This window comes from Grampus griseus (assembly GCF_964374135.1).
Source record: "Grampus griseus genome assembly, chromosome: 11".
In the NCBI taxonomy this organism is placed as follows: domain Eukaryota; kingdom Metazoa; phylum Chordata; class Mammalia; order Artiodactyla; family Delphinidae; genus Grampus; species Grampus griseus.
In genome coordinates, this window is record NC_139005.1 from 20,946,679 (window position 1) to 20,969,136 (window position 22,458).

At 41.1% G+C, this 22,458-nt stretch overlaps 1 protein-coding gene across 1 annotated transcript in view; it reads left to right on the plus strand.

The window, feature by feature from the left end:
* The window catches only part of SSPN (sarcospan), a gene marked incomplete at its 5' end in the record, with an annotated part of 48,454 nt that overhangs the window by 20,276 nt on the left and 5,720 nt on the right, over nt 1-22,458 (plus strand). Inside the window, one exon of the mRNA XM_082666000.1 lies at nt 17,577-17,663. Coding sequence (XP_082522126.1) covers nt 17,577-17,663 — 87 coding nt within the window. The remainder of the gene's footprint in view (nt 1-17,576; nt 17,664-22,458) is intronic.

Sequence of the window (22,458 nt, forward strand, 5' to 3'; positions counted from 1 at the left end):
TTAGACAGCTTATAGTGGATATGTGTTGTTGGAATAACAATCAACAAGGTTCTCATAAGAAACAATCTTGAGTCTACCATCTTTTCTTAAGGGGTTGCTAGGATTACCAATTCCTTTTTTAGGGAGAACATATCACCTTAAGGATTTATTGTTTGTATTTTGCTATTTACTATATGTCATGTTTGTGTGAAAAAGAAGCTACGATGGTAAGTGCTATGCTCTCCATAACTCTTCTCAATGACTGATACATTATATTTCTACTTATTCGTTTGTTTACGGTCTGCCTCTCCACTTTAAAGCATTGGTGCTATCAAGGCAGCGACTTTTGTCTCTTCTGTTAACTGTGGTATCTCCAGAGTCTCAGAGAGTTTCTGGCACATGGTAGGTACACAATGAAAACTTTTTAAATGAAGAGAATGAGATTACTTCTAAGATGTGAGAGAGGGCTACCTTTATATATATTACTCATTTCAGCTCAAATTTCAGAGTAAGTTGTATTGGCACAGTTTAAGGTCATATGAGATGGAAAAAATAATACCTACTACCATTCCAGGCACGTTACTTATGATCCTTAAATTATAAAGTATTATTTTTTCTATTATATACATGATGAGACTGAGTCTCAAAGGCTGTGTCCCATTCCCTCAGCTTGGACAGTGTCTGGATCTCAAAGACTGGTCTTCCCACCTCAGGACCAGGGCTTCCTGCCATCCCACACAGGAGAGGAGCAGATGATGGAAAGTTATCCAAATTTCTGCAGTTCTCACTTCATGTATTAGGGCTGTCCAGATTCCTCCAGAGAGGTGACCGGGGTGTATAATGGTTAAGAGCCAGCTCTGTACTTGGACACATACAGCTTAGAGTTCTGTATTTGCTATGTAACCTCGAGCATAAAACCTTTCTGAGCTTAGTTTCATCATCTATAAAATGGGCTAATAACAGCGACTACATCAAGGATTTTTATGAAGACCAAATGGGATAATTTACAAAGAGAGCTTAGTTTAATGCCTGGCAAGTAAAACTGCTCAATATTAGCATTAAAATGTCAAACCATCTAGACTTGTTAATTCGTTTTTCTTACATAAATATAAAGACCACACCAAGTATCCATTGGTGCTAATAAAAAGTAGACTATGCGATATTTGTAACCAAGATAGTAGGTGTGTTATCAATTCTAAACCTGTTTAAGTTGGTAATACATTTCTGACCCCTGAAATATCCTCTAAATTTGGCCTACTGTAATAAATGTATGAGTGACTCTAATTGCAATAATAATTATGGTAGTAATCACTACCAGTTATTCTCCAGCTATTTGTTAAGGTATTATACTATACCCTTTACTTGCATTATCATTAATCCTTGAATTAACCATCAAAAGAAGGCCTTATTGTTTCCATTTCATAGATAAGGAAACCAAGGCTAAGAAGAATTAAATTGCTTTGTCCAAGAACATTTAGTTAGTAAAGCAGCAGTTCAAGCTTCAGGCTCTAAAGCCCACATTTTTTCCACTATGCCACACTGTCTCCTTGACTGTAGTTCTAGACTTGGTTCTAACAAAATTAAAGAAGCAGTAACCACCAGTTGAGTGAACTGTTACTTGATGTTTCATGCTTTTGAGAGTTATTTTTACCTTTCTTGCCTCATCTGATTAGAGTATTTTTTAATCCTATTATCTTGCTTTTACCTTAAAATGCAACTTAAAATAATAATAATAATAATAAATGTGGGGAGGGATGACTTCAACATTCTACCATATTTAAATCCTATCTGATTAACACCAAACTTTATGTTGTCTTTAAAAAGTAATGCACAGCAGGGAAAAGACAACACAGTTGATTCAATGTCCCTTACATTACAGAAAGAATGAGAGATTTTGATGAGTGACCAGGAGGGAGGGATTTGAATGAGCTGCTGTGGGCTGCCCATTTTTACACCTGGCATAGCCTGGTCAGATGGTATTACCCATGGCAATCAATTTTCCTGTGCTTCAGTTTCTCTGCAAAGTGGGGCTTAAACTGTAAATTTCTAAAGAGCAATGACCATATCTTATTCTGCATATTCCTAGTGCCTACCACAATAAGTTGTTGAGCTCGACTCAGCTGGGGAGTGATACCTTCACGGGGGTGGCCGTGAATAACAAGATCTCAAAGATTACGTTGCTACGATTCTTACTCCATTTTCACAAATTAGGAAATGAGTACTAGGATTTCTCCTTGGCTCACTCCTCTGCACCTTTATACTGATTCTGTAGGCTGGTTTCAGGGATTCCAAACAACTAATAAAGAGTAATGTGCCAAACTTTACTCTTTACTTACAAACTAATCCCACTTGGTAACCAGATGCTTCTAAAATAAGAGGAGGGATTCCAATGGGCAGACAGTGTGGTAGGGGTGCGGGGTGCCTAGGGCACCTCTGATGGGCTCGTGAAAGCTGATTGTGCGCATCTCTTCCCAACCCTGTGCTCAGTGACTTCACATCGGTAGCTTGAAGGCAACACTGGTAGAAGTATTTATACCATGGAAATTAGCAAGTGCTACAAATAGCAGCTCCCACCCCTACAGCTGGTTGTTAAACGTTTACCAGCACACCAGTGGAGAGATGGTCCACTTTTGGATGATTGCTTTGCTTTGGCTTGCAGTGGAGTGGGCATTGGCTGTCAACAGTAGCAGAGGGCCACATCACACTAAGTGATGATTTAGAGATGATCCCAAACCATCAACCACACTCGCTGAGGCCACGGGCTCTAGAATGAGGTCATATTTAAGAAGTGATGAAGACAAAGGATTTTTTCCCTCCAATTTTAAGGAACTTTGCTACAATAGCCATGACAATATTTATTTATGGGGAAACTATTATTGTTACATCCCATTATTACTTGTAATAAACAACTCTTCTATAGGAAACTCCACTAATCAGTGTAAAACTCCTAACTCCTAACCATTCAGATAAAACCCATACTAGGCGTCAGCATTTAGAAGACTATGTTTTTTTATTTATATTTTTTTATCTTCTTCTTTTTGTTACATCTTTATTGGAGTATAATTGCTTTACAATGGTGTGTTTCTGTTTTATAACAAAGTGAATCAGTTATACATATACATATGTTCCCATATCTCTTCCCTATTGCGTCTCCCTCCCTCCCACCCTCCCTATCCCACCCCTCCAGGCGGTCACAAAGCACCGAGCTGATCTCCCTGTGCTATGCGGCTGCTTCCCACTAGCTATCTATTTTACGTTTGGTAGTGTATATAGGTCCATGCCACTCTCTCACTTTGTCACAGCTTACCCTTCCCCCTCCCCATATCCTCAAGTCCATTCTCTAGTAGGTCTGTTTCTTTATTCCTGTCTTACCCCTACGTTCTTCATGACATTTTTTCCCCTTAAATTCCATATATATGTGTTAGCCTAAGGTATTTGTTTTTCTCTTTCTGACTTACTTCACTCTGCATGACAGACTCTAGGTCCATCTACCTCATTACAGATAGCTCAATTTCATTTCTTTTTGTGGCTGAGTAATATTCCATTGTATATATGTGCCACATCGTCTTTATCCATTCATCCAATGATGGACACTTAGGTTGTTTCCATCTCCTGGCTATTGTAAACAGAGCTGCAATGAACATTTTGCTACATGACTCTTTTTGAATTATGGTTTTCTCAGTTTGCCCAGTAGTGGGATTGCTGGGTCATATGGTAGTTCTATTTTTAGTTTTTTAAGGAACCTCCAAACTGTTCTCCATAGTGGCTGTACCAATTCACATTCCCACGAGCAGTGCAAGAGTGTTCGCTTTTCTTCACACCCTCTCCAGCATTTATTGTTTCTAGATTTTTTGATGATGGCCATTCTGACTGGTGTGAGATGATATCTCATTGTAGTTTTGATTTGCATTTCTCTAATAATTAATAATGTTGAGCATTCTTTCATGTGTTTGTTGGCAGTCTGTATATCTTCTTTGGAGAAATGTCTATTTAGGTCTTCTGCTCATTTTTGGATTGGGTTGTTTGTTTTTTTATTATTGAGCTGCATGAGCTGTTTGTAAATTTGGGAGATTAATCCTTTGTCAGTTGCTTCCTTTGCAAATATTTTCTCCCATTCTGAGGGTTGTCTTTTGGTCTTGTTTATGGTTTCCTTTGCTGTGCAAAAGCTTTTAAGTGTCATTAGGTCCCATTTGTTTATTTTTGTTTTTATTTCCATTTCTCTAGGGGGTGGGTCAAAAGGATCTTGCTGTGATTTATGTCATAGAGTGTTCTGCCTATGCTTTCCTCTAAGAGTTTGATAGTTTCTGGCCTTACATTTAGGTCTTTAATCCATTTTGAGCTTATTTTTGTGTATGGTGTTAGGGAGTGATCTAATCTCATACTTTTACATGTACCTGTCCAGTTTACCCAGCACCACTTATTGAAGAGGCTGTCCTTTCTCCACTGTACATTCCTGCCTCCTTTATCAAAGATAAGGTGGCCATATGTGTGTGGGTTTATCTCTGGGCTTTCTATCCTGTTCTATTGATATGTATTTCTGTTTTTGTGCCAGTACCATACTGTCTTGATTAATGTAGCTTTGTAGTATAGTCTGAAGTCAGGGAGCCTGATTCCTCCAGCTCCGTTTTTCATTCTCAAGACTGCTGTGGCTCTTCGGGGTCTTTTGTGTTTCCATACAAATTGTGAAATTTTTTGTTCTAGTTCTGTGAAAAATGCCAGTGGTAGTTTGATAGGGATTGCATTGAATGTGTAGATTGCTTTGGGTAGTAGAGTCATTTTCACAATGTTGATTCTTCCAATCCAAGAACATGGTATATCTCTCCATCTATTTGTATCATCTTTAATTTCTTTCATCAGTGTCTTATAATTTTCTGCATACAGGTCTTTTGTCTCCTTAGGTAGGTTTCTTCCTAGATATTTTATTCTTTCTCTTGCAATGGTAAATGGGAGTGTTTTCCTGATTTCACTTTCAGATTTTTCATCATTAGTGTATAGGAATGTCAGAGATTTCTGTGCATCAATTTTGTATCCTGCTACTTTACCAAATTCATTGATTAGCTCTAGTAGTTTTCTCGTAGCATCTTTAGGATTATCTATGTATAGTATCATGTCATCTGCAAACAGTGACAACTTTACTTCTTCTTTTCTGATTTGTATTTCCTTTTCTTCTCTGATTGCTGTGGCTAAAACTTCCAAAAGTATGTTGAATAATACTAGTGAGAGTGGGCAACCTTGTCTTGTTCCTGATCTTAATGGAAATGCTTTCAGTTTTTCACCATTGAGGACGATGTTGGCTGTGGGTTTGTCATATATGGCCTTTATTATGTTGAGGAAAGTTCCCTCTATGCCTACTTTCTGGAGGGTTTTTATCATAAATCGGTGTTGAATTTTATCTAAAGCTTTCTCTGCATCTATTGAGATGACCAAATGGTTTTTCTCCTTCATTTTGTTAATATGGTGTATCACATTGGTTAATTTGTGTATATTGAAGAATGCTTGCATTCCTGGAATAAACCCCACTTGATCATGGTGTATGATCCTTTTAATGTGCTGTTGCATTCTGTTTGCTAGTATTTTGTTGAGGATTTTTGCATCTATGTTCATTAGTGATATTGGCCTGTAGTTTTCTTTCTTTGCGACATCCTTGTCTGGTTTTGGTACCAGGGTGATGGCGGTCTCATAGCATGAGTTTTGGAGTGTTCCTCCCTCTGCTATATTTTGGAAAAGTTTGAGAAGGATAGGTGTTAGCTCTTCTCTAAATGTTTGATAGAATTCACCTGTGACGCCATCTGGTCCTGGGCTTTTGTTTGTTGGAAGATTTTTAATCACAGTTTCAATTTCAGTGCTTGTGATTGGTCTGTTCATATTTTCTATTTCTTCCTGATTCAGTCTTGGCAGGTTGTGCATTTCTAAGAATTTGTCCATTTCTTCCAGGTTGTCCATTTTATTGGCATAGAGTTGCTTGTAGTAATCTCTCATTGTCCTTTGTATTTCTGCAGTGTCATTTGTTACTTCTCCTTTTTCATTTCTAATTCTATTGATTTGAGTCTTCTCCCTTTTTTTCTTGATGAGTCTGGCTAATGGTTTATCAATTTTGTTTATCTTCTCAAAGAACCAGCTTTTAGTTTTATTGATCTTTGCTATCATTTCCTTCATTTCTTTTTCATTTATTTCTGATCTGATCTTTATGATTTCTTTCCTTCTGCTAACTTTGGGTTTTTTTTGTTCTTCTTTCTCTAATTGCTTTAGGTGCAAGGTTTGGTTGTTTATTCGAGATGTTTCCTGTTTCTTAAGGTAGGGCTGTATTGCTATAAACTTCCCTCTTAGAACTGCTTTTCCTGCATCCCATAGGTTTTGGGTCGTCATGTCTCCATTGTCATTTGTTTCTAGGTATTTTTTGATTTCCTCTTTGATTTCTTCAGTGATCACTTCGTTATTAAGTAGTGTATTGTTTAGCCTCCATGTGTTTTTATTTTTTACAGATCTTTTCCTGTAATTGATATCTAGTCTCATAGCGTTGTGGACAGTAAAGATACTTGATACAATTTCAATTTTCTTAAATTTACCAAGGCTTGATTTGTGACTCAAGATATGATCTATCCTGGAGAATGTTCCATGAGCACTTGAGAAAAATCTGTATTCTGTTGTTTTAGGATGGAATGTCCTATAAATATCAATTAAGTACATCTTGTTTAATGTATCCTTTAAAGCTTGTATTTCCTTATTTATTTTCATTTTGGATGATCTGTCCATTGGTGAAAGTGGGGTGTTAAAGTCCCCTACTATGAATGTGTTATTGTTGATTTCCCCTTTTATGGCTGTTAGTATTTGCCTTATGTATTGAGGTGTTCCTATGTTAGGTGCATAAATATTTACAATTGTTACATCTTCTTCTTGGATCGATCCCTTGATCATTATGTAGTGTCCTTCTTTGTCTCTTCTAATAGTCTTTATTTTAAAGTCTATTTTGTCTGATACGAGAATTGCTACTCCAGCTTTCTTTTGGTTTCCATTTGCATGGAATATCTTTTTCCATCCCCTCACTTTCAGTCCATATGTGTCTCTAGGTCTGAAGTGGGTCTCTTGTAGACAGCATATATATGGGTCTTGTTTTTGTATCCATTCAGCCAGTCTGTGTCTTTTGGTGGGAGCACTTAGTCCATTTACTTTTAAGGTAATTATTGACATGTATGTTCCTATTCCCATTTTCTTAACTGTTTTGGCTTTGTTATTATAGGTCTTTTCCTTCTCTTGTGTTTCTTGCCTAGAGAAGATCCTTTAGCATTTGTTGTAAAGCTGGTTTGGTGGTGCTGAACTCTCTCAGCTTTTGCTTGTCTGTAAAGGTTTTAATTTCTCCATCAAATCTGAATGAGATCCTTGCTGGTTAGAGTAATCTTGGTTGCAGGTTTTTCTCCTTCACCACTTTAAATATGTCCTGCCACTCCCTTCTGGCTTGTAGAGTTTCTGCTGAAAGATCAGCTGTTAACCTTATGGGAATTCCCTTGTGTGTTATTTGTTGTTTTTCCCTTGCTGCTTTTAATACTTTTTCTTTGTATTTAATTTTTGACAGTTTGATTAATATGTGTCTTGGCATGTTTCTCCTTAGATTTATCCTGTATGGGACTCTCTGTGCTTCCTGGACTTGATTAACTATTTCCTTTCCCATATTAGGGAAGTTTTCAACTATAATCTCTTCAAATATTTTCTGAGTCCCTTTCTTTTTCTCTTCTTCTTCTACAACCCCTACAATTCAAATGTTGGTGCATTTAATGTTGTCCCAGAGGTCTCTGAGACTGTCCTCAGTTCTTTTCATTCTTTTTTCTTTATTCTGCTTTGCAGTAGTTATTTCCACTATTTTATCTTCCAGGTCACTTATCCGTTCTTCTGCCTCAGTTATTCTGCTATTGATCCCTTCTAGAGTATTTTTAATTTCATTTATTGTGTTGTTCATCATTGCTTGTTTCATCTTTAGTTCTTCTAGGTCCTTGTTAAATATTCCTTGCATTTTGTCTATTCTATTTCCAAGATTTTGAGTCATCTTTACTATCATTATTCTGAATTCTTTTTCAGGTAGACTGCCTACTTCCTCTTCATTTGTTAGGTCTGGTGGGTTTTTATCTTGCTCCTTCATCTGCTGTGTGTTTTTCTGTCTTCTCATTTTGCTTTTCTTACTGTGTTTGGGGTTTCCTTTTTGCAGGCTACAGGATCGTAGTTCCCTTTGTTTTTGGTGTCTGTCCCCAGTGGCTAAAGTTGCTTCAGTAGGTTGTGTAGGCTTCCTGGTGGAGGGGACTGGTGCCTATGTTCTGGTGGATGAGGCTGGATCTTGTCTTTCTGGTGGGCAGGTCCATGTCTGGTGGTGTGTTTTGGGGTGTCTGTGGACTTAGTATGATGTTAGGCAGCCTCTCTGCTAATGGGTGGGGTTGTGTTCCTGTCTCGCTAGTTGTTTGGCATAGGGTGTCCAGCACTGTAGCTTGCTGGTCGTTGAGTGAAGCTGGGTGCTGGTGTTGAGATGGAGATCTCTGGGACATTTTCGCTGTTTGATATTATGTGGAGCTGGGAGGTCTCTTGTGGACCAGTGTCCTGAAGTTGGCTCTCCCACCTCAGAGGCACAGCACTGACTCCTGGCTGCAGCACCAAGAACCTTTCATCCCCACAGCTCAGAATAAAAGTGAGAAAAAGAGAAAGAAATAAAGAAAGAAAGAAGGAAGGAAGGAAAGAAAGAAAGATGATAAAAGAAAATAAAATAAGGTAAAATAACATAAAGTTATTAAAATAAAAAAATAATTATTAAGAAAAAAAAATTTTTAAGTAAAAAAAAAAAAAAACGGATGGATAGAACCCTAGGACAAATGGTGAAAGCAAAGTTATACAGACAAAATCTCTCACAGAAGCATACACATACACACACACAAAAAGAGGAAAAGTGGAAAAAAATAATAAATCTTGCTCTCAAAGTCCACCTCCTCAATTTAGGATGATTCGTTGTCTATTCATGTATTCCACAGATGCAGGTACATCAAGTTGATTGTGGAGATTTAGTCCGCTGCTCCTGAGGCTGCTGGGAGAGATTTCCCTTTCTCTTCTTTGTTCGCACAGCTCCCGGGGTTCAGCTTTGGATTTGGCCCCGCCTCTGCATGTAGGTCGCCGGAGGGCGTCTGTTCTTCGCTCAGGCAAGAGGGGGTTAAAGGAGCCCCTGATTCGGGGGCTCTGGCTCACTAAGGCCGGGGGGAGGGAGAGGCACAGATGAGGGGCGAGCCTGCGGCGGCCTCTTGGCGTGACATTGCACCAGCCTGAGGCCCGCCGTGCGTTCTCCCAGGGAAGTTGTCCCTGGATCCCGGGACCCTGGCAGTGGCGGGCTGCACAGGCTCCCGGGAGGGGAGGTGTGGAGAGTAACCTGTGCTCGCACACAGGCTTCTTGGTGGCGGCAGCAGCAGCCTTAGCGTCTCCTGCCCATCTCTGGGGTCCGCGCTGTTGGCCGCGGCTCGCGCCCATCTCTGGAGCTCCGTTAAGCAGCGTTCTTAATCACCTCTCCTCGCGTACCAGGAAACAAAGAGGGAAGAAAAAGTCTCTTGCCTCTTTGGCAGGTCCAGACTTTTCCCCGGACTCCCTCCCGGCTAGGCGTGGTGCAATAACCCCTTCATGCTGTGTTCACGCCACTAGTCCTCTCCCTGCGCTCCAACTGAAGCCCGAGCCTCAGCTCCCAGCCCCTGCCCGCCCCAGAGAGTGAGCAGACAAGCCTCTTGGGCTGGTGAGTGCTGGTCGGCACCGATCCTCTGTGCGGGAATCTCTCCGCTTTGCCCTCTGCACCCCTGTTGCTGTGCTCTCCGCGGCTCCGAAGCTTCTCCCCTCCGCCACCCGCAGTCTTCGCCCGTGAAGGGGCTTCTAGTATGTGGAAACCTTTCCTCCTTCACAGCTCCCTCCCACTGGTGCAGGTCCCGTCCCTATTCTTTTGTCTCTCTTTATTCTTTTTTCTTTTGCCCTACGCAGGTACGTGGGGAGTTTCTTGCCTTTTGGGAGGTCTGAGTTCTTCTGCCAGCATTCAGTAGGTGTTCTGTAGGAGTTGTTCCATGTGTAGATGTATTTCTGATGTATCTCTGGGGAGGAGGGTGATCTCCTCGTCTTACTCTTCCGCCACCTTCCCCCTCTCCAGAAGACTATGTTTTCAGCTTAGACTAGTGGTTCTCAAAGTATGGCCTTATTTATTAGAAATGCAAATTCTCGGTCTCCACCCCAGACCTATTGGATCAGAAATTCTGGAGATAAGGGAGATTTCACCAAGCCCTCCAAGTAACTCTGAACCACTAGCTTAGACATTGTCTTACCAGAGGCAGTGGCAATGAGAATCTAGTAAAAATGCTTGAGTTATGCTAAAATATTCTATCCCATCCTTCTGAAATCTTGATCCAATAAACATCCTTTAATAGATTCTCATGAAATATTCTTTTGTATATTATGTAAATCTCTGATAAACTATGTATTAATAAGCAATTCTCCTGAGTGAGACTGCATTCATTTGACATATTGCAATATATCTATCATTTGTTGAAAATTATTTCTAATACTCTACCTTAAATTCTATTAAATAGGTGAAAACCCATAGAAATTCTCTTAAGAAATATCCAGAGAAATATGTACAGTTCTGCTACATCTCTTGTTGATCAATTGGCTGTGCAAATATGAGAGGAGAGTTCATCTTGTTACTATATTGACTGAAATAAAGTGCTTTAAATACACAGGTGAACATTGATTAACTAACAGAAATAGAGTCACATTTCAGGCACACAAATGAAAGGGGGGGATGGAAGGAGGAGAGAAACCTTGAAAGACATTTGACAGAGGAGGTTGTATTCTCCAGATAGCCCTGTCAAGCAGCTCTGTCAACAACAAAAAGAAGAAAACAAATAAATTGGAGGTTGTGTGAATGTCACAAGACCAGAATATAAATATGACATGGAGCGAAGTAAATACCAATAATTCGCATTCTCACAAAATGTTTTAGGGTGATACCTTCTAGCTATGCCAAAATGAAAAGAAAAAAAATGATATGTAGGTAAATCTCCAAGACCCGGGTCCATCCACCGTTCGCTTTTTATTCATGATAAGCCAATCCTCAAAAGGTACCACTGCAGGAATAACACAAAGTGTGACAAGACTCAGGACTCGTACATCTAGAAATGGATTTAACATTCAGAGAACATTTCAACTCTGCTTAACTTTCTAACTCTCAAGAGAGAATGCAGTCTTCACTCTGAGCAGTCAAAGAACATCTTTAGACAGAATATGGAGTTTGTGACTTAGGTTTTCTCTTCTTGCTAAACAGATTGCAGAAACATGCATCCAAAAACAGGTTTAAAATTATGGGATTTTTTTTCACTAAAAAAATCTTTTCAAGCTTTTCTTATCAACATAATTATCCATCTGTACATGAACTAAATCTTCACAAGCTCTTCAGGGCTAGCTGCCCTTTCAGTACTAGTTTTCCCAGTGCCACCCAGGTCTTGTCTGGTTTTGTGTTCAGTGATACCACCTGTCTGCCCCTGGTCCAATGGGTGCCTTCTTGAAAATCTTATGTAACTGCCTTTTTCCTCTTCCATGGGTCTCACCTCACCAAATCCAATGGAAGCCCTGGCCCAGAATCCAAGAATGTTGTTCCAGAGAGGCCTGGCGAGTATCACCACTCATTAACAAGAGCTCCTCCTTCCCCGCCCTGGGAAGCCAGAGCACCCTGTCTTCCTGGTGCGCCCACGTCCTGCCCACTCAGAAAATAAGACCCGTAGTCTGGCATGAGAAATCTGGTTTCCTCCCCGTGGCCATAAAGTCTTCAGTTTTTGGATTTTTTTAAACATCTTTATTGGAGTATAATTGCTTTACAATGGTGTGTTAGTTTCTGCTTTATAACAAAGTGAATCAGTTATACGTATACATATATCCCCATATCTCCTCCCTCTTGCGTCTCCCTCCCACCATCCCTATCCCACCCCTCTAGGTGGCCACAAAGCACCTAGCTGATCTCCTTGTGCTATGTGGCTGCTTCCCACTCGCTACCTATTTTATGTTTGGTAGTATATATATGTCCATGCCTCTCTCTCACTTCATCCCAGCTTACCCTTCCCCCTCCCCGTATCCTCAAGTCCATTCTCTAGTAGGTCTGTGTCTTTATTCCCATCTTACCCCTAGGTTCTTCATGACCTTTTTTTTTTTCCCTTAGATTCCATATATATGTGTTAGCCTAAGGTATTTGTTTTTCTCTTTCTGACTTACTTCACTCTGTGTGACAGACTCTAGGTCCATCCACCTCACAACAAATATCTCAATTTCGTTTCTTTTTATGGCTGAGTAATATTCCATTGTATATATGTGCCACATCTTCTTTATCCATTCATCTGTCGATGGACACTTAGGTTGCTTCCATGTCCTGGCTATTGTAAATAGAGCTGCAATGAACATTTTGGTACATGACTCTTTTTGAATTATGGTTTTCTCAGGGTATATGTCCAGTAGTGGGATTGCTGGGTCATATGGTAGTTCTATTTTTAGTTTTTTAAGGAACATCCATACTGTTCTCCATAGTGGCTGTAACAATTTACATTCCCACCAACAGTTCAGGAGCGTTCCCTTTTCTCCACACCCTCTCCAGCATTTATTGTTTCTAGATTTTTTGATGATAAGCCTTCAGTTTTAAGTGTTCAATAAATACTACTCTTCTATAAAGTGCTTGCATTCTAAACTCCAATAAACCCTCTGATAAAGAAGTATTGTTCTAATATGAAAATCTGTAGGTAAGAAAATGAACTCCCCACCCCCTCCCAGAGCCGATTGAGCCCTATCAGAAGGCCAAGAAATTAAAAGATGTTGGATTGGGACTTCCCTGGTGGCGCAGTGGTTAAGACTCCTCGCTCCCAATGCAGGGCGTCCGGATTTGATCCCTGAGATCCCACATGCATGCCGCAACTAAGAGTTTGCAAGCCGTAACAAAGGAGCCCACCTGCCAAAACTAAGACCCGGCACAACCAAATAAATAAATAATAAATATTAAAATAAAATAAAATATGTTGGATTGACCCAGGCTTTACAGCAAATATCCTACACTAGGACCTAGAAGTGAAACTTTCAAAAATCCAGAAGGATGATCAGTTTCATAGTATTTAGACATGTCATGATGTACAACCAAAGTTATATGAAATATATTTGAGATGCTTTCTGCTCAAACTATTCAATGGTTCTTCATAACTGGGTAACTTCCTTGACCTTTTTTTGTTTTGCCTAGACTGTTTCTGGGTGACCCAGCATTTCTGATGGTTTCCATTGCTTTAAGGGCTTATGTTCAGCTAAGATCCCTTTCCTGAGTTCTAGGCCCACGTGTCTGAGATTTGAGTTCAGGTGGGCATTATCGGTTTCCATTCCCATTCCGCTCTTCCTCTTGTATCTTGTGCCTTACTAAATGTGAACTCCATCCACCTGGCAGCTCAAGTCAGGTAGCTGAGCACCTTGCTTAATCCTCCCTCTCCTTCAACCCTCACACCTAATCAGTTCTTAGAGCCTTGGATTCTGCTCCCTTAACATCACTCAAACACACCGACTCTCGGTTCCTACTGCTACCTGAGCTCAGGCACTCATCATTTCTCCATAGATGGAGAACAGCCTCCCAGCTGGTCTTCCCTTCCCAATCCATTCTTCACAGCCGGAAAGACCATTCTAAAAGGCAGCGTTGATCACGTGATTCCCTTGCCTCAAATGTCCTAGGTTGAAATAAAAGTTCCTTGTGACCTACTTCCTGCCCATCTCTACAAGCTCATCTTTGGCTTTTTCTTCTCCCATCCTCTGCACCAGAGCTCTGGGAGACCTCAATGTTTACTCTGCATTTCTCCATGCTTTTGTACCCACTAGTACTTGCTCTACTCTTCCTAACATCCTTCTGCTTAATTTCTGCTTACCTTTCAAAATCCATCTTCCTCCAGGAAGTTTCTTCAAGTTGCCTTCAGGTTAATCACCCCTTCAGTGTATTACAGCAGACACGGTCCTAAAATTTACATGGTATTGTAATCTCACTCTCCTCTCTTTCCCACTGAACTGAGAGCTCCTTGAAGGCTGAGACTGGTTTTTCAGCGCTCAGTTCCTGGAGCTGTTAAAAGAGTCTGGCCTCAAAAAGAGTTCTGTCGACTGACTAAGTGAAATAGTCTAGAGTGAGGTTATATGTTCTTGTGCAACTTCTTGCTGGAAGCCAGGCTAAATTAAGGCTTCACAGAAGTAGACACTACTGAAGTAGAAAAATTTGTTCAAGGAAGACAGAGTCAGATTTTTAAGATACTGGTCATTTAGGCTCGATTGTTGGAATGTGTGTCTCATGAAGACAAAGGGGAGAGTTTTGGCAATTGCCAACTTCTCAATAGCCTCTAGGGACAAAGACAGTTATGTAGGAGAGAGCGTGACCCTGTGCACCTGCAGACAGATGCTAACAAGCGAGCCCAGGCACGTACTTAGGGATCTAACCATCCCCACAAGCAAGTTTAGAAGCTTCCATTGGGTTTCTTGCCAATAAACAAAAAAGAAAAGGTCTTTCTTCCATTGTTTTAGTTCTTCAAATTCTTTTTTTTAAAGCATTTAAAAATTTTTACTTATTTATTTTCTTTATATTTTTGGCTGCTTCGGGTCTTAGTTGCAGCTCGAGGGGTCTTCGTTGAGACACGCAAGATCTCTTCGTTGCGGCGTGGACTCTGTTGTGGCGTGCAGGCTTCTCTCTAGCCGTGACAGGCGGGTTTTCTCTCTCTAGTTGTGGCTCGTGGGTTCCAGAGTGCGTGGGCTCTGTAGTTTGCGGCACATGGGCTCTCTTGTTGAGGCGCACAAGCTCAGTAGTTGTGGTGTGCAGGCTTAGTTGCCCTGTAGCACGTGGGATCTTAGTTTCCTGACCAGGGATCGAACCCACATCCCCTGAATTGGAAGGTGGATTCTTTACCACTGGGAAGTCCCTAGCTCTGAAAATTCTTAATTTGAAAATACATAGTAAGCCATTACAGGCCTTATCAAACTTATACCTCAATTAGATATATTTTTTAGATATATTTTTTAAAGTTTTGAAAAGGAACTTCACCCCTGCCTTTGAAATATGGCCACGTTGTGGGTTACACAAACAACTTCAGTGTCATTACCTCCACATCTGCCCGTGCTCTGCTGAAAAGCTGTCTCTGTGGGTCCTATCTGCTTTGTTTTCTACCCAGCCCTCTCCAGCCCACGCTGTATCTGTTGAACTAGGAATGTCATCTCTGCTTTTAACCATCAGCCTGTCCTAATGGTGGAAAACCCTGAAAACAGCCTGTACTCAAGGAAGGCTTGGCTTTTGGCTTCACAGTCCGGTGGAAACCTAAACCCGCAACTTGGGAACCAGTGAGGGTACAAGCCACTTATTGATTTTGTAATCAAGGGGAGAATAGGATAGAGGTGCTACGTTAAAATGTTGTGTTGGCTTTGTAAATAAACAGCTCTACCACCCTAGCAGGTCCGAGGTTCAAAGCTGGCCCTGGGGATAGGAGTTATGAGTATCACCAAACCAGCCATCTAATGACTTGCTGGGTGACTCTCAGCCACCCTTCCAACATTATCTCTAGGAAAATTGTGCTTATCAGAAAATGCAATTCTGTTGCTTATGTTTTTCATCCTAAAGTAGAACTTAGCAACCTTTTAAGGCTTCCAAAGTTGAGTGTGAATAGGTATGCTTTGATTAGAAACTCTAAATCACAGTTTAAGAAACTCCAATGCACTAAAAAGAAAATCACATCGAGTAGGTTTTATATACCACATCTTCTTTATCCATTCATCTGTCGCTGGACACTTAGGTTGCTTCCATGTCTTGGCCATTGTAAATAGTGCTGCTATGAACACTGGGGTGCGTGTATTTTTTCAAATTAGCGTTTTCTCTGGAAATATATATATATATATAATGGAACGTTATTCAGCCATAAAACGGAATGAAATAATGTCATTTGCAACAACATGGATGGACCTAGAGATTATCACATTAAGTGAAGTAAGTCAGACAGAGAAAGCGAAATATCATATGATATCACTTATATGTGGACTCTTAAAAATGATATAAATGAACTTATTTACAAAACAGAAATAGACTCACAGACATAGAAAACAAACTTATGGTTACCAGAGGGGATAGCGGGGGGTGGGGGGGGGTAGATAAACTAGGAGTTTGGGATTAGCAGATACACACTACTGTATATAAAGTTGGTAAACAACAAGGACCTATTGTATCACATAGGGAACAATATTCAATGTCTTGTAAAAATCTATAATGGAAAAGAACCTAAATATATATATAAATAACCGAATCACTTTGCTGTACACCTGAAGCTAACGCAACATTGTAAATTAACTACACTTCGGTTTAAAAAACTGTTTTAAAAATTGAGTATGTTTTCCCTCAAAGTTGCCATGCCTCCTGCCAGCCTTCTTTGGGTCAGTTGCACCCCCCCCCCACTCTTTCCATCACTGACACTCAAGAACTTGGAGATGGCTTTCTATTTCTCCCACTCCAGTGTCCTCCCACTGGTCATGCAATAGCCAAGATGTATACATTTTACTTTCACTACACCTGTCCTCTCACCTCTTTCTCTGACTTCGTCCACCACCCTCTGAGCTCTGGCTCACCTGATAGATTAATCTTGCTTAGATTAGTAAAATAAGATTCTGGTGTTCTCACCACCAACCCACCCAACACCACTGCTCATTTTCCAGAAACATGTCTTGAATCATGTCATTCCCCTGCTCAGAAATGTTCAAGGGAGCCCCACTACTTCCTAAATCAGTTCTACAACCCCAGACTTTCCACCTACATTTTCTGCTCTATATTTTGTTATTTCAACTGTAGATACACGTTTGCTATTCTTTCCACACACAGTCCTGCATCCGCCTGCGCTCGTACTGTTTCACCCAAGCTACCTGGTTTGAGGGCGGGTTCCATCATTTACTAGCTTTGTGCTTCTGTTTCCTCACTTATAATGTGAGGATCATAATAGCACCTACTTCATAGGGTTTTGTGCTGATTACTTGAAGAAATCCATACAAAAGGCCTTAGAGGAGCCCAAGCACAAGGTAAGTATTCAGTAACTGGTAGTGATCATTATTATTATCATCATCCCTTTCAAGGACCATTTCAAATCCACCTCTTTAGAGAAGGCTTTTTTAATTGCCCAATTCAATGTTATTTTTTCCTTCTTTTTGTACTTCTCTGAATAGCATTTGACACAGAATGCCCTGCCGTAGAATAGTGTGTGCGCTTATCGTGGCCTGCCTGGACCGTACAGTTACTGAGGTTGAGGAAATTTTGTTCGTCATTGTATTCGCTGAAGGACCTTCTACAGCACCTGGCACATCAGAAGGACTTAATAAATGCTGGCTAAATTGAAATAAATTGATTTTCCTATTTTTAAAACTCTGTTCCACAAGCTGAGAAAAAATAGCCCATAAAGATAAGCAAATGAAATGAGCACCTTGATAACAAGGATGTTACTGGTGAAAGACACTGAGATTGATGTCATTAGAATGCACGGCTTTCCTTGATAACAACCTTTCCTCCCTGTTCTCCATTGCAGGTCTGCTTAGTGGCCTATCTTGGTTTGTTTATGCTTTGTGTCTCCTATCAAGTTGACGAACGGACTTGTATCCAGTTTGCCATGAAAGTAAGTTGTCCTTTTTCTTTCTCTTTTATCATCACATAGAAGGAAATACAAGTACAAAATTAAGGCGGACTTTTTAAGGGGTTGTATATCTGATTATTCTAGAAATTGCATTTTTAGACAGGCCAAAAAATGTTTTAGGAGGGCATTCATCCAGACCCCAAAGGTAATGCTGATTTTTTTTTGTCTTAATTTCCATGAACTGGATTGGCACAGAGCATATGAAATGTCCTCCAATGCCCTTAAAAGGAAAATTGAAAACTCATCAGTTCAGCGAAACACTTGGCCAGGGAAAAAGTGTCTATATCAGTGCTCACTTCCCCATCTTGGGGGTTTTTTTTAGAATGTTTTAATAATGAAGCAGTCTAAGTGTATTTCCCTTGGTAGGTGGGATCACCGAGACAGAAAAGGTACGTTGGGTGCATCCAAATCGCCTGTGCCAAGACTCTGAGCGCAAAGGCAGGAGGTTGGGGTATGCTTGGTTTAGCAAGTGTGTGTGCCTTAATGAGGGCCTTTCTTTTTTAGAGACACTGTGTTTGGTTGGAGCCAATTCAAGTACACAGCATTTTCACTGCACAGTAGAATCTGCTCCAAAGGGAAACACAGACACACCCTTTCAGAGTTTAGGGAGATAAACAGCCCACTCAGAAATCAGTTGGTAGAAATCAAATTCCTACATTTTCTTTCAACTCCTGTAACAGAGAACAAAAAGCTTTCTGTAATGTTGGTTTGGTTTTGTTTTGGTTTGGGGGTCCAGTCACATTGTTTACTTTTCTTCTATAAGAAAACACATAAAAACTGGATACTCCTTTGTAAGATGTTAGTATATTCTAGTATATTGATATAAAAGCTACTGACATAAAAAAGCAATGTGCTCATATATACATATATATATTTAAGTCATGTCGTGAAAGAGTAATTAGTGAATAAAATATTCAAATTATTTTAACTAGCAAAGAGAAACTGGCTACACAAAATGTATGCTATGATCCTACGGAGATTAAATAAATAGCTCTTATATGCACAGAAAAAATAGTTTCTCTGAGTGGTGGGATTATACCTACATTGTGTAGTTTTTTTCTTCAATTTTGAGATGTTCTCCAATAGTTAGATGTAACTCTTCTAATTTAAAACTTTAATGGATGCTATTTTAAAAATTGATAGAGTTATAATTTTGGTGGATATGCCCCCCCACCCACCTTGGAAATTTTACTTTTTCTGTCTGAGGGTGTCCCTTAAAAGAAGGCCAGATAGAGCAGACATCAGTCCATGTTTACTTTTTTGGTAGAAGTCTGAATAAACTACAAGGCTTAGTGATGATTTTGTTTTTTAAAGCCTAGTAAGAAATGATCTGTTAAATTATGGGAATTTCATTCATTATGTAAAAAGGGCTCTAAACTAGGTTCATCAGTTTCTGTGAAATGCCCTCATCCCCCTCTCCACCATGATCCCAGGAAACAGCAGAGGCAACAGCAACATCTTCACAGAGGCCCCTAAAGCCATCTCAACGTCTGCATTTAAAATAAGGAGCAAGGACAAAAAAATTAAAAAATAAAAAAGTCACTGCCAATGTCAGCCAGGTTGAGAATTCACCACTAGGAAGATCTCATTAACTATCTCTTTTTTTCACCTGTGACAGACATTGACAAATACAGAGGCACTTTTCTCTTCTCCTGAATGTGACCTTTAGTGATGCTTGCTGCCAGCTCTCTAAGGTGCCCGCTATATTACCTTCAGGTCGAAAATGAGCTCCGTCAATCTCCAGGTTTTCCAAAGGCACAACAGGTTACAGCGGACTTCCCTTGTGCTCCTGACATCATTTGGGGGAGAAGGAATAAAATGCATCTTCAGGAGGTGTTGCTCACTAGTAAAACCTCATTTTAATGCTTACGTGTTGATACCCTGGACCAAGCTTTGGTGGCGAATTTACTTCCTTCTGTTGAACGCCCAGATAGTCAGGACAAGCAATAAGGGGGTGATGCCAGCGCTTTACTGCAGCCTGTGCTAGCGCGCGCGCGCGTCCACACACACACACACACACACACACACACACACACACACGCCCCACACACTTCCCTTTTCCTTACAGACAGTGGCCACGGGGGTTTGTCTTTTCATCTCAAGCTAGCACAGTCTTCTCTGGCGGCCCTTTGGCGAGCCCTGTAAGCCGCCGGCGCCTTCCATCTTTCTCCCCAGGCCCTGCTCCCGAGTTCTGCTCCTGGGCTCGGCGGGCCATCCGGCCGCTGATTGGGCTTCCTGCCTATCCTCTTGGCCCTGTTTTCTCGGGGCTCACCTTGATGATGTTCAGAAACGTGTCTGGTTCGTGTGCGTGCAAAAACACTCCGGGGCACATTCCCCACGAGGGCATTGCGGTCGCAATAGCCTCTGAACTTTGAAGCGGCGGCCGGGTACCAATTAGAGGCGGCGAGCGCGGGGCGCGCCCCCGGGCGCTGTGGTTACATAAGCGCCGGGGGCGCCCGCCTCCGCCCGCTGCGCAGTGCCGGCCGCCCGGACTGACACAGGCAAGACAGATGCGTCCCGAGCCCCGCTGGTATCAAAATATATTTGCTGGCCTTCCCAAGGTCATCGTAAACACTCTTATTGATAGTTACGCGTGCCGTGTACGTAAAGCAAGCCACTTGATTTTAAATTACAGATTCTGACCCAGAAGCTTGTTGCTGTCAGCTGAGTTAAAAGCCGCGAAGGAAAAAATGCTACAGCGCTGCAGATGTAGCCCACAGGCTTTGGCCGATCAAGTCTATATTTATGTCTTGAAATGGATAAGAAACTTGATTCTGTGGCTTACTCTTGCTTACTTGGCCCGATGCTTTCCTGCAGTGGGAGAGGCAGAATCACAATGTGTGAGCTAATGCGCCAATGAAAATGTATTCATATTTAAAGGAGCTGAGGGGCATGGCTTTTGTTTGTGCTCTTGAGGCTTCTAGAATATTTAATATGCTCAATTAAAATTGAGCAGTCTCTGTGCTTGTGTAGATGTTCACGTCCTTTCTACAAGCCAAGGATGTGTTGTTACTCTCACGTGACATAGAATAACACAAAGCCAGTATAGGGTGGATATCCTAAAAGTCCTGAGAACTGGCAGCTCTTTCCAGGTCTGCTAATGTGTTCATTTCAAGAATACTTAAATATTTAAACCAGGAAAGCCCACTATCAATTATTTTGATCCTTAGAGTAATCCTGTGACTTAGGTGCTAGATGAAGAAACAAAGGTACCCATGGGATTGATTTAATTTGCCCAAGGTCCATAGTTATGGAGGGGAGAACAGGGATTCTAACTCAGGCTGTCTGCTCCCCAGTCCATGCCTGTAACCATCACCAGGCACTGCTGTGTACTTGGTAAAAGTCTTGGGCAAATCGTTTGCTCTTTGGGCCCAAAAGTTATCTTTTAAGAAGAGACAGGGGCTTCCCTGGTGGCGCAGTGGTTGAGAGTCCGCCTGCCACTGCAGGGGAAACGGGTTCGTGCCCCGGTCCGGGAAGATCCCACATGCCGCGGAGCGGCTGGGCCCGTGAGCCATGGCCGCTGAGCCTGCGCGTCTGGAGCCTGTGCTCCGCAACGGGAGAGGCCACAACGGTGAGAGGCCCGCGTACCACAAAACAAAAAAAAAAGAAGAGGAAAACTCTCATTTCAGCAAACGGATTTTTGTGATGGTTATGAGAGAATATTTTTTGCAGCTATTTGAATAATTTACAGATCGAGAATGAGGGATTATTGTCATTGTTTCAAGATAATGCCCCAGCGGACGTTATAGAAATTCTCTATCGAAGGATGAGTGTGTGGGAGAGAGTTATGACAGGACCTCCGTAGCCCCATCCACTGATGGCAATATAGTGTATGAAGAAAACTCCAACTGGGGCCATTCTGCTAAGCAGATGACTCTCAGGTGAAAAATCATCCCTTAATTTGGGCCCTCCCTGCTGGTATAGTCACTCATGTCGCAGGCACTGGAAATGCAGCTGTCATGGGCAGGCACGCACAACACGGCCAGCACAATTTAATTTGGCCCTTGGCATCAAGGGTTTGAAGTCAGTTGTCAAGCCTGAATATTTCAAAACAACCCAGAATAATTCAAATATTCTGTCTCAATGGCCCCACAAAATAAATCCATACTTTTTAGCCCAAGAACTACTTTTTTTTTTTTTTTGCAGAAAATATGGCCACTGAAAATTTGGCGACAGGCAGGACCAAAGTGATGCATTCAATAGCACAGATTAAATATTTCCTCTTAAATTTTTGAAATGGTTTGTTTCACTGTGTGTTTTTCTGGTTCCCTTCCTCCAAGGGAGGCTAAACGTGTTCAGTATAAGTTATCCTTGTTATGTCTCTGAGATAGATGTTTCCATAAACTGCTTCACAGATGAAGAAATGTGGGTTGTATTTGACAGTCCTTCGTATGATTTGAAAATGAAAAAGAGACTGTGTGTTTAAGATATTTTTGATGAGAAGATCCAAAGAACCCCTGCACTCTTTGCTCGTGCAGCCATAGGAAGATGAAACGGCTTTAACTAGGTCCACTCTCTTCCTGTGTCTGCAGTGAAGCTTCCAAGCAAACCATACACATGCTCAGGGCACTGACACACACACACACACACACACACACACACACATCAGTCAAGACAGAAAAAATAAAATTTTAAGTATTCTATATTTAAGACTTGAAAACATTTGAAATTGTCCCTGTGTGCAAAATCACTCATCTGGAGAACTTATGCACACATATTTTATAATCTTGCATACATGTTTTTATTTTGAGTTGCAATTAGTTGAAGGCAGGGGGAG